Source organism: Montipora foliosa, chromosome 3 (assembly GCF_036669935.1).
Source record: "Montipora foliosa isolate CH-2021 chromosome 3, ASM3666993v2, whole genome shotgun sequence".
Classification (NCBI taxonomy): domain Eukaryota; kingdom Metazoa; phylum Cnidaria; class Anthozoa; order Scleractinia; family Acroporidae; genus Montipora; species Montipora foliosa.
Window position 1 is genome coordinate 26,442,373 of NC_090871.1, and position 13,297 is coordinate 26,455,669.

Genomic DNA, 13,297 nt, shown 5'->3' on the forward strand with positions numbered 1-13,297 from the left:
GGCACATGTTGTAGGTTTACTTTTGATTTGTCCGTTTGTGCCCATGTGCCTTTTGTGACACTGGTTTGTTCGTCATTTTGGTTGAGATTGTTATACTAGTCTATTTGCATTAATTAACCCTTTCACTGCTGAGGGCTCCCCCGTTGACGAGTAAAATCGTCTGGCGTTAGACAGAGTAAAATCTATAAGTGTCAATTTGCATTCATAGCGGTGAAAGGGTTAAGTGCAGCTATATGTATGCTTATAATTATAGGATCTACAATCGGCGTCAAAATTGTTGAGACACTCTTATCCTTTAGAGTCGATTTCAAGCTCGGCGGCGCAAATGGCCCCCTCCCCCGCACCCCCGGGACAATGTTGTGTTTTTCTGTTTTCTACGAGCCTTGTCGACAGCGGTACAACATTGATTAGGGTGGGGGAGGGAGGGGTATTCCGGAAACGTACTTTCTGGACAAGTTTTCTTTGCAAACAATGAATGTGTCGTTGCCAGTGTGCTCTGTTGGCAACTGTCTCAACGAATTTTGTCGCCGATTGTCTGTTTCAGAAAACTTCCTTTATACCCTTTATACGGGCACCAATAGTCCAGTCTGTCCGTCAATATGACCACATGAGTGAAAGACTTTTTACAGGTCTAAAAAATTGCGGATAGTTTATTATTCTCGTTTTCGAGTGTGAAAAATGCGTTGTCCTGTGCGAAGCGAAGATTGTGACGTAAGTGCAAAGGACCTGTTCACTTTTGCCTTCTTTAATACGCTATTTGTCAGTAGCGTTAAAGTATGGATTTGTTAAAGGGTTATGCCTCTAACTCTAATTCATCAGAAGAAGCCGATTTTGTTGGTCGAAGTGGTGTCGCAGATCAACGCGAAACAGACATGGTGGCTGTTACAGCCGGGGAACACATTTACTTTCCACGCTCAAATTGCTATGTCGGTGCAAAAAGACTTTCCACTTTGTCGCAGATGCTTTGCAGAGCTGGTTTTGGTGGGAAATAAATGTTTTTGGGAGTAAAGAAACAATATTTTCTCATTTACCACGAGTAACCACGAGTAACCACGAGTAACCACAAGATTATTATAAAAAGATAATGTAATTATTCTACTTGTTAATAATGGTTACTCGTGGTTACTCGTGGCCACTCCTCCGCGGAGTTCCTAAAATCAGAGTACAGCATTGTTTGCTGCTCTTTTTTTGTCCCAGGAGTTATATACTGTCTTTGCTATTTATATTTCCCTCTTTTTTATGGGTCATATCCCTTGTAACAAGTCGAAATGGAATTATGTATGGTGAATTTCAAAAGGGAATGCTAAACGTCACGCAATGTTCCGAAAGTATCACTTTATTTCAAGGTATGTCAAATCCAAAACACTGCACAAATCGTCTAGAAATTGTCATTATTTAGTACGATGTCCTTTCTCTCAATAATAAGCGTTTGTGGCGTGAACTTAACTTCGCTGCGCGTTCGACATCCACATTTTGGCCGTTGTAATTGACGTTCTCGGTAGTGATTACTTGCGTTAAAATTTCTCCTTTTTTAGAATGCGGTACATCGAAACCCGTGAGAGATCACTTCCCCTGACAATATCATTCACTTTCCGCCCTTCGCAAATAGATGGCAAGCGTATACATGCCCTTATGGCAAGCGTATACATGCCCTTATCTCGTTAGAAATGTTCTGTGTGAAAACTATGTTCGACACTGAAATGTCTGCAATCATACCTGTGATTGCTACATCACCGTAATAAAGAAAAAGGTGATTTAATATATGTTCTGATTCCTACATGACATGACAACGCATAAACGCTATTGAAATGTGTATATTTCATATATTAATGCAAAAAAACGCTTATCAGAAGTCGTCATTACACTTCATACAAAGTTTTTTCATACAGACAATCGGCGTCAAAATTGTTGAGACACTCTTATCCTTTAGAGTCGATTTCAAGCTCGGCGGCGCAAATGGCCCCCTCCCCCGCACCCCCGGGACAATGTTGTGTTTTTCTGTTTTCTACGAGCCTTGTCGACAGCGGTACAACATTGATTAGGGTGGGGGAGGGAGGGGTATTCCGGAAACGTACTTTCTGGACAAGTTTTCTTTGCAAACAATGAATGTGTCGTTGCCAGTGTGCTCTGTTGGCAACTGTCTCAACGAATTTTGTCGCCGATTGTCTGTTTCAGAAAACTTCCTTTATACCCTTTATACGGGCACCAATAGTCCAGTCTGTCCGTCAATATGACCACATGAGTGAAAGACTTTTTACAGGTCTAAAAAATTGCGGATAGTTTATTATTCTCGTTTTCGAGTGTGAAAAATGCGTTGTCCTGTGCGAAGCGAAGATTGTGACGTAAGTGCAAAGGACCTGTTCACTTTTGCCTTCTTTAATACGCTATTTGTCAGTAGCGTTAAAGTATGGATTTGTTAAAGGGTTATGCCTCTAACTCTAATTCATCAGAAGAAGCCGATTTTGTTGGTCGAAGTGGTGTCGCAGATCAACGCGAAACAGACATGGTGGCTGTTACAGCCGGGGAACACATTTACTTTCCACGCTCAAATTGCTATGTCGGTGCAAAAAGACTTTCCACTTTGTCGCAGATGCTTTGCAGAGCTGGTTTTGGTGGGAAATAAATGTTTTTGGGAGTAAAGAAACAATATTTTCTCATTTACCACGAGTAACCACGAGTAACCACGAGTAACCACAAGATTATTATAAAAAGATAATGTAATTATTCTACTTGTTAATAATGGTTACTCGTGGTTACTCGTGGCCACTCCTCCGCGGAGTTCCTAAAATCAGAGTACAGCATTGTTTGCTGCTCTTTTTTTGTCCCAGGAGTTATATACTGTCTTTGCTATTTATATTTCCCTCTTTTTTATGGGTCATATCCCTTGTAACAAGTCGAAATGGAATTATGTATGGTGAATTTCAAAAGGGAATGCTAAACGTCACGCAATGTTCCGAAAGTATCACTTTATTTCAAGGTATGTCAAATCCAAAACACTGCACAAATCGTCTAGAAATTGTCATTATTTAGTACGATGTCCTTTCTCTCAATAATAAGCGTTTGTGGCGTGAACTTAACTTCGCTGCGCGTTCGACATCCACATTTTGGCCGTTGTAATTGACGTTCTCGGTAGTGATTACTTGCGTTAAAATTTCTCCTTTTTTAGAATGCGGTACATCGAAACCCGTGAGAGATCACTTCCCCTGACAATATCATTCACTTTCCGCCCTTCGCAAATAGATGGCAAGCGTATACATGCCCTTATGGCAAGCGTATACATGCCCTTATCTCGTTAGAAATGTTCTGTGTGAAAACTATGTTCGACACTGAAATGTCTGCAATCATACCTGTGATTGCTACATCACCGTAATAAAGAAAAAGGTGATTTAATATATGTTCTGATTCCTACATGACATGACAACGCATAAACGCTATTGAAATGTGTATATTTCATATATTAATGCAAAAAAACGCTTATCAGAAGTCGTCATTACACTTCATACAAAGTTTTTTCATACAGACAATCGGCGTCAAAATTGTTGAGACACTCTTATCCTTTAGAGTCGATTTCAAGCTCGGCGGCGCAAATGGCCCCCTCCCCCGCACCCCCGGGACAATGTTGTGTTTTTCTGTTTTCTACGAGCCTTGTCGACAGCGGTACAACATTGATTAGGGTGGGGGAGGGAGGGGTATTCCGGAAACGTACTTTCTGGACAAGTTTTCTTTGCAAACAATGAATGTGTCGTTGCCAGTGTGCTCTGTTGGCAACTGTCTCAACGAATTTTGTCGCCGATTGTAGCTATGTGTCATTTCGGTGGAGATTGTCGTACTAGTCTAGTTGCATTAAGTTCTGCTATGTATGCTAATATAGGATCAAGCTATAATAAACGAGCTGATGGATATGTAGCATATTTCCTTCTGTCTACTATTATTGTTTATTGCCCGTTTCACATTTTCGGGGGGCCCTTCATCTCTGGTTCTCCCTTCACCGTCTCTGCTCTGCACATTACCTCCAGTCTCTGAAGTCATCCCACTTCAAGTGGATCAGTTTGCTTTCGAACGCCGCCACCACCCTAACCAGCCTCTAGTTTCGTTTGTGTTGGAAGGCATAAGCCAGGGATTTCGGGTGGGCTATTTTCACCCTCGCAGGCTCAAATCAACTCTTAGAAACAAGCCCTCTGCCTTTTACATCCGGAAGTCGTAGATTCTTATTTGGTGAACGAAGTATCTTTCGGCAGGTTGGCTGGCCCCTTTGATCATCCTCCCCTGCCTGGTCTTCACATCAGTAGCTTTGGTGTAACCCAAAGAAGGGTCAACCAGGAAAATGGCGCCTAATTGTGGATCTGTCTTACCCTCATGGTTCCAGCGTTAATGATGGGATCTCTGCCAAAGACTTAACCATGCAGTACATCCACGTAGATCATATCATTCATATGGTAACTTGGCTTGGTCGGGGGGCTGTGATGTGGAGGTCGCTTATCGAAATATTCCAGTTCACCCATCCGATAGGGTGTTGTTAGGCATGAAGTGGCGGGGAAAGTACTATGCAGACCTTGCCCTCCCCTTTGGTCTCCAATCAGCGCCTTATCTTTTTTGTTTGGTAGCAGATATGGTTGAATGGATTTTAAAGAACTCACGCAAGGTGCCAGACTACATTACCTTGATGACTTCATCACAGCGGGGCCCGGGACTCCCCCCTATGTAGCCATTATCTCACAACGGCTAAGGAGGTCTGCAGCAGGTTGGGTTACCACTTAACCCCCTCAAATGTGTGGGGCCTTCTTCCGTCATGGTTGTCCTGGGCATTGAACTGGATTCTAACCAACAAGTCGTAGACTTCCTGCTGAAAAGTTGGCAGCAACATGCAAGCTAGTCAGTGAGTAGCGTGCTAGGAAGTGGTGCAACCGGTGCCAGTTAGAGTCTCTAATTGGCCATCTTCAACATGCAGCCAAGGTGGTTTGGCCCGGTAGGACGTTCTTGCGTCGCATGATAGATTTGTTATGTTGCTTTCGAAAAAGAGACCAGGCTATTCGCATCAATCAGGAATTTCGCCTGGATCTCGATTGGTGGCATACGTTTTTGTCCTCCTGGAATGGTGTAAACTTCTGGCTCTTCCCTGGCTTGGAACCATCTCCAGACGTTGAAGTGATCTCGGACGCATCAGGGTTCCTGGGCTTTGGTGCCTTCTCCTCTGGTGCATGGTCTTTTGGTGGCAACCCCTCAGGTATCTCTTTCCATAGCCTACAAGGGACTGTTTCCAGTGGTGATAGCAGCACGGGTCTGGGGAGCTACTTGGCGTCGTCCGCATGTTTTATCATGCGTCGTCCGCATGATTGGACAATAAGGCAGTGGTGCGCGTCATAAACACCAGGTCCTCTAAGGTTCTGCCCTGATGCATCTCCTGCGGGATTTATTTATGTCTGCAGCTCGTTTCTCATTTTCCTTTTCTGCCGCGCATGTTCCAGGAGCCCAGAATCAGATTGCTGATGCTATTTCTCGCTTTCGTTGGCGGGAGTTCCGGTGCTTGGCCCTTCACGCTCACCTTCATCCAACCCCTATCCCCCCAAGAACTTCTGGATTGCTTGATTGGGCCACTTAAGACTGACCCCTTTCCCCTTGGGACTGCCATTCATATTGGTCATGACCATTATCCTTTGTGTGCCATTCAAGCACTAGCAACGTATCTGGCTGCCTGGGGGGATGGCCCTGGCTCTCTCTTTCGCTTTCAATCTGGCCAACCGTTGTCGTGCCCGGTGCTCACTTCATGGCTTCGAGAGATCCCCGCTACGGCTGGTGTTCCTGGTAATTTCTCCAGCCACAGCTTCTGCATTGGTGTGGCTACTGTAGCCGCCCGGCAGAGTATACCGGATCACCTCATTCAAGCGTTAGGTCGTTGGACTAGCAGTGCTTATCTGCTCTATATCCGCACTCCAGCTGAGGCCCTGGCAAGTTTATCTTCTCAGCTGTGTAGTCCAGCCAGTAGGGATCACCACCTTTAGCCACTTGGCGCCTCTGTGATTCACAGCTTCTGCGTCTTATGCCAGGCAGGTCAGACGTTTTGTGTATGTCGGGCTATCTGTGGTGCTTGGGGTGTCTGGGTGTTGTTTTGGAGGTCCCATGGCAGACCTGCTCGCGGTACCTCCGGTCCCCAAGCACTGGGATCATAGGGTGGTTTGGTGGTGGTTAGCGCTCGCAAGGTTGCCATGGTTACCTTCAGTGCAATGCGCTCTAGGCCCTTCCCCCTTTTAGGCACCAGCACCCAAGGTCATCTTGTCGATGAGTTTAAATCTGGCTAAATTACTTTATTTAGGCAAAGTTAACCTCGAGACAGGGCTTGCTGGCAAGCAGTCATTCCCCAGGCTCACATGCTTATGTGGGGCGGCCGCTAGTCTCCAGGGGCATGTACATGTGATCGCATATATTAGCTCTGCTTGCCTGCTTGATCTTTGCGGATCATTTGCAGTAATTTCTTGCATTAGCTGTTTGTTCCTGCTCCCATCCCTCCCTCTCTCTGTAAGTATGAGGTTCGGAAAGTATTCCACTGAACTCGTTTCAGTGTGATGGTGCCTGGTGGTTAGCGCTCGCATGGTTGCCATGGTTACCTTCAGTGCAATGCTGCCAGTTGCGCTTTAGGCCCTTCCACCTTTTAGGCACCAGCACCAAAGCTCATCTTGTCGATGAGTTTAGTAAGTCCTTGATCTTCTGATTGCTTAATTGTTCCAATTCTTTATGACTGATCTTAATCAGAGTCAGCAGTTAGGCCATGAAACTGTAGGTTCAAGTGCAATACATGTACCTTCCACATACTGCTTGAACTGGATATTTTCGTGGTAACTTGCATTTCACATAAAATATCGCTGGTGGAGATGCTCAATTTAAAGCCTTGCAAATGAATTAAGTTATGTATCTTATCTGTGCTTGAATGTACAACTGAGAAAAAGACTTGTATTGTACCCTTAAGGGAAATCTGTGCGCAATGTTGCTTAAGTCACAAACCTTGACAATTCTTGGAGAGAGTTGCTACAGGAAATCAGGGCAGCCTTCACAGAAATCTCCTTACTTTTTCTTGGTTCATTTAATGATAAATAAATTTAAATCTCCTGTAATCAGATTGATCATTTGCGTGTAAGATAACCGTTTCTTTGTTTTAAAAATCTGTAAAAAAATCTGTTTTTAAAAGTCCTTTTTTTAAATCTACCATTGGACAAATTGTTATTATAGCTTCATGTTCTAAGCAGAGTACCTTTCAATACAGTAGACTGAGTAAGGATGTAAAGTAAAATGCACAATTGATTCATTTAGACATTTAACTTAAAGCAGTTTGCTACCTTTTTTATAGGACGCAAAATTTCTGGGGTATCACTCTTACTGGGCACAAGCAGACAAAAAAGGCTACAGTGGTGTTGGGTGAGTGTCCTAATGGTTTATATTGAGTCAGGAGTACCCAAGAAAAGATGTAAAAGAACTTGAAAAGACAGCTTTTGAATGAATATTTAGGATCCTTAAAGTCATTTGACATGGTCAGGCTCCAAGTTGTTTTTATTTAAGTATCCCTAAGGTCATCTGTTAGTTTTTCTGTGCTGAGATAAACCTCTTACCAAATAAAATAGTTTTCCACTTTTAATGTGCTGTGAAGCCCTAGAAGAAGTGATTAGTCCCTGTGCCATGCTACATTGCAGTTAGAGACATGGGCCTGTCTCTTACATGTACATGTCGATGCTGTCCCAAAGGCCTTTGCAAAGTGAAATTCTTCCAAAAACGAAACGGAAAACATTTTGTGAAGTCCTCTTGTGGAAAGCAGTAGTGGAGCAGCTCTTGTAACTTGCTATTGTTTGGTATTGTAAGCAGCTTCTATTGTTTTTAAGGATACATGTAAGTCATTGTTTCAATGGTTTAGTCTTGTTTTTGGCTAGGGTACTGAAGCAAGCCTATCAAGTTATACGTTACGAGGGCTGCTACATCACCTGTGGAAAGACCCGTGTCTCCATCTAGCTTGGCTCTGGGGCAAACTACTGCCAATTTTATCAACCTTAGAGAACTAAAGTAGAAGTGCAAATATAACAATTAAACATACTGTAAAATGTACGTTTTATGGTGCTGAAAACTTATGACAAATAAACCGTTTCAATTTTTTGACACCTTAAAGTGCTACATGTACTATGATCAAAAAATCACTTCTTTTATTTCTTCAGTTTTTGAAAGTGTGATTGCTCAACACTTGACTAGCAAAATTTTAAGCTTTGATTTTTATCCAAAGGCTATTTACTTTGAGTTTTGGATTTCGCGATCCGCCATTACTCACGTTCCAAGCTGACCGATTGGACCTCAGAGGGTTGGATCCAGGGGAAAATGACGTCATTTACTCACTAGCTTAAAATTTCAGCGTTTAAGCGCAACTTATTATATATGTAAAGCACGAGTTCAAAAGTCTGAAAGCCCGAAACTCCTGTGCTGCATATTAATTCAGCTGGGCACACACACTGCATTCTTAACTGTTGAGTCGTTGACGTCAATTTCTCCTCAATCCAGCTCTCTCAAGATTTTAAAGTTAGTAATGGCGGACCATTAAACAGGAAAATTCCAGTTAAAATAAACAGGTGGCTTCTTGAATCAAGGCTTAAAACTTCGATCATTTACTGTTTTTAGCTAGCGTAGCTTTGAAATCCAAAGAAAAATAAAAGTTGTTTTTTGGTCATAGGAGCACTTTACATGTAACCCTAATTGCTCTTTAATGTCGACAATTCTCTAGAATGTACAGCAAGACAGAGCCACTGAATGTCTCCTATGGAATAGGTTGGTCAAAATTTATCAAATATATGGGTGGTTGAAGGAGTAGGGGCAGCATATCACATTAACTTCACAGTAAATTATCAATTTTACCACAAATGCTTGTAATTATGCAATCAGATTGGCTAATTTGCTGTTGTTGATACGAGTCTAGACAATGCTGCGCACGTCAACGTGTCACACAACCAATCAGATTTCAAGAAAGTTATAGACCACACTTGCTCTTTCTTTATGTCACAATCTTGGTCAAGCTCTTTGCACCTCATGAGTCCTCATCAAATTTTGACCACTGTGATCACAAATATTCTTGTCGATAAGAGTACAGATAACACCGAACGTACGGTATGTTCGATTTGTTAATTATTATCCTGGCGTGATTATACATACGATTGTGAAAACTATTTAATTTGGCAAAACAAACAAAAGCAAAAGAGAACTAAAGCAACGATATACCGGTACATGCAGCCTGTACTTCCGTGACTGTATGAGTTAAGTTGTAATTGTCTCTACCTAAGTTTGAACTCGATAGCTCTCTATAAAGTTATTTGCAATAATTCACGACTGTTTTAAAGTGATCTTTTTTTATCTTAGTCTCAGTATTCTTAGTCTTTTACTTTCCCTTTATAATATTCTTGGGGTGTACAAACACCTTCTTGATGGAAACAAGCTTATAGTTGTTCATATTTTTGATCCAAGTAGAGTAGATGTATTACCTACGTGGTTACCTCCAGTAATCAGCTACTGTAGGGAAGGGACATATTTAACGTTTCGATCTGGGACGAGACGTTTAAAACTATGTTCCTAAAGGAGTATTTATTGGAACGTGTTTGTTTTTGAGCATTTCGAGTTCTTTCATAAGGATGGGCCCTACTATAATGGTTAATTTGTCTGTAGGCATTGCAGAACATGACAACGAAGGGCGTGTAATAACAGCGGAATATAAGGACTTCTTTCTGGTTACATCATGTGAGTTGCTATTAGCTGTAATGATTTTTCGCATTACTTGAGCAGACGGTATTCAGTAAATCCGGCGTTTTGATTTGGTTTCTCGTCCGGCTCGCTCACAGCGGGCGGTATCGTTGCATGATTGGTCGTCAATTACATCACATGTTACATGTCAATTTTTTCAAAAAAAAAAAAAAAAAAACTGTAATGATACTTACCTAGGGCGCATTCTATTTGCCGTATTCCGGAATAGAAATACATGGAATAGAAGTTAGAAATCCTCCGTTTTTGCGGAGATTCATATTAATATTGTCAAACATCTGCTAAAATGCTATTTTAAACATAGCTTTATTATCCATGTTCCTGCAAAACGCCACACATAGTGTTTTCAATCATCACTCCGCGTATTCTTATTCCGGAATAGGGTCAATTGAACGCGCCCCTAGTTTATTATTACGTTAATAAAAGCGTTTCCACGAAGCCTTTTTCTTTCATTTGCTTTATCCCTGCCGCACCATCAGCCCTCAGTTTTTGGGGTTTCTTTGCAAACATTTCTTTGGGTTTAAGAAAAAAAAGTTAAAATGTTATTCACCAGTCTTAGTAGGTCCGCATTGGGAGGAACTGTGGCCTCTGTCTTGGTACCGCCTGCGGCCTTAGACGGTATCCAAGACCTTGAACACAGTTTTTTTGGACAGACCTCCCGGTTGGTGAATAACACTGATCAATACTGATCTTTGAAGCGGCTTGTCCTGAATGATGCCAGTTGACGGAATTTAAACTAAAGCTACTATCCAAAAAGCGTTCACCATTATTGTTCAAACTTCCTGCTGGTATTTCAACATGGACTCACAATTGGTCCGCTGTTGGTTTGTTGAGTGGTTACGGTTTTTCCTTCTGCTGCATAACTGAGGTCACTCTTAAAAGTGTTTGCAAAATCAAGTTTTTTTCGCTAGATTTCCCGAATTTTTCCCGTCGATGTTTTTCAATTCATTGTTGATAAATTTTGCCGGTTACTAACCAAGTCTTTTTCTATATACTAGATGTTCCCAATTCAGGTCGTGGGCTTAGCAGGTAACAGCTTTTTGGTTCATTCTCTCCAACTTAAAAGTTGGAGAGAATGAACCAAAAAAATCATCACGTGTGAATGCTTTTCACAAAGGGCTTCCAGAGGACGGCAAAGGAAACATCGACCAATAAAGAAGGCCGTCTGTGTAGAGCAAGGAGAGGCATTGTTTTCTTAGCGTTCTTGTTGCCGTCGCCGACGTCGATGCTGGAACGTTATTGTAGCGATATCGATGTTCGGGAGCTTAAGGATCCACGACGTTAATGAAAACGAGAACTGCAGAAAACAATAATCACTTTTTAAATTTCTATACCGTTCTTTGCCGTTCCCCTCATCACAAAATTTGAGTTTATCTTTAGGACAATCACCCAACATTAATTTTCAATTTTCTCTCTTAACATCCACACCATTATTGTTATTATTCAGAAAAACGCCAAGAAGCCGTCGTCATCATCCATGCTTAAGCTCACTATTTAAATTGAGGCAACAGTAGGCCAGCTTGGGTTTCTTAAGAGAGTTATCAAGGGCATATGCGCAGAACGGAAAACTCAAAGTAGTAGTCATACTCGTTGTGATACGTGAATCTTCTTGTGGCAGCTATGCTGGTGTCCTGAAATGTTCTATTCTCTATACGTGGCCGCTGACCAAATAAATGAATAACTCCAATAAAAAAGCTAGCTAATATTTTTGTCATCAAGCCGTAAACGATCATTTTTTCTTACATTACTTCATTTCTCCATGAAAGGTCAAGTCAAAGGTTGCAAAAAATTGAGTTGCGCCACTAAACTCAAGTCTCGTCAACTTTTTCTCTTTCCTATAATTTGATGTTTATGATACATGTTGCTAAAATATGTTTTCTTTTAGTATACCATAATTAGACAACCTTGTAAAATCTTTAATTTTCCTTAATATTCTCAGACATTTAGCTCTTTGCCGAGAGAAGGGGCGAGAGAAAATACTCCAAATCCTGCAAAATATGTGCGTGAATGATGTGTCAAACTATACTGAAACGAAAAGGAAAGGAAAGGAACTTTACTTAAGTGTCTAGTCTTCTAGCGCGGCGCACTAATTTGGGACACTGTAAACTGAAATCAACAAATTAACGCAAATCAAATCTAATGTTGGATCTTGAGAAGAGGTGAAAACCGGAGCACCCGGAGAAAAACCTCCCCTCTCCTCTGAATAAGACATATTTATATTTATACGTTTTTTTGTTGTTTTTCAAGGCTTGGTTATCGACAGGACTGGGATAAGGACTTCAGGAGTTACCTGAAGAATTTAGATGAGAAGAAACCAGTGATCCTGTGCGGTGACCTGAATGTAGCTCACAAAGAAATAGGTAGGACATCCAGAGGGGGTTGCATAAGGTTTTAAAAGATAACTTTGTTTTCTTCTTGCTACACGTGATGATTACTTGAAATCTTTGACACAACATTGTCAGCCAATCAATAGCAAACATAAAACTTGCTCATATGTGTTTCTTATGTGCGCTTTTGGCGGTAATGTGTATAGAGGTTAATGACTATAAGAAATGTTGGACACTGACTTATTTGAACGTCAAACAACGTTCTCAAAAAACTTGGTAAAGATGTTTCGACCGAAAACCTTTAAGCATCCTCGGTTTGAATTTGACAAAAAAGCGACAGCTTCTTTCAACGGTTCATATTTTCGTATGTGCGTGACTACAAGTACACATGATTTTCTTCGCAAGGCGAGGAACATTATGCAAGTAAAACATAAATGTCAGGAATTTCTATGTGTTCATTCCCCGCATTCTGGTCTCTCTTTGAATGCCAAGCCTCTAGGAAAAGTCTCTTGTGATAGTCAACTGCCTTGTCAACTATAGTGGCGTGGTCAAAGTCCATATTATGGCCAAATTGGTTTGCGTGTGGCGCGATTTTAGAAGTAGGGAATTTAAGGACGTTCGCGCTAATTGTTTGTGCGCAACGTAACTGCGCAGGTAACGCGACTGTAATATGTCACGCATTACTTCGAGCATTAGTGAAGTTGAGGTTTTAAAACCTTTGCAGAAACCGTGGACGATAAATCTTGCACAGCGTTGGATGAGAGAAGATCGTGATCAGTCAAAATTGGTTAAAAATATTTAGGAAAGTCAAGTAGACTGCTGCACGACTGATGATCGCGTTGTTTTTATCAGTCGTGCACTAGTCTACTTGACTTTCACAAATATTGTTCAAGCATTAGTTATAACATGGCGACAAAAACGCAGCGCAAAAAATTCCAGGCTGGCAAATGAATGACACATTTATTTCCGAATCATCATGAAACGTTAAAGAGAAGTGAGCGGGAGGATGGAAAAGCTCTTTAAAAGGTAGCTGCTGATCTAGTAGTGGCTGAAAGTTTGGAAAACTCGAGGACCAACCGTTGCGTAAATTTAATGGGGCTGTTTCTTTTTTTAATGTTTTTATTACCCTACGAACTTAAGTTCAAAATGAATGTATGTTTTTGAAGTTCTTATCCTTTACTTTCGTGAAAATAGAG

At 41.5% G+C, this 13,297-nt stretch overlaps 1 protein-coding gene across 2 annotated transcripts in view; it reads left to right on the forward strand.

Moving 5' to 3' along the window:
* The window catches only part of LOC137997183 (exodeoxyribonuclease-like), a 44,424-nt gene that overhangs the window by 19,617 nt on the left and 11,510 nt on the right, over nucleotides 1–13,297 (forward strand). For both annotated transcript variants that reach the window (XM_068843027.1, XM_068843028.1), the window contains exons 5-9: nucleotides 7,340–7,407; nucleotides 8,750–8,793; nucleotides 9,682–9,753; nucleotides 10,773–10,803; nucleotides 12,022–12,134. In XM_068843027.1, the coding sequence (XP_068699128.1) occupies nucleotides 7,340–7,407; nucleotides 8,750–8,793; nucleotides 9,682–9,753; nucleotides 10,773–10,803; nucleotides 12,022–12,134 (328 nt within the window). The remainder of the gene's footprint in view (nucleotides 1–7,339; nucleotides 7,408–8,749; nucleotides 8,794–9,681; nucleotides 9,754–10,772; nucleotides 10,804–12,021; nucleotides 12,135–13,297) is intronic.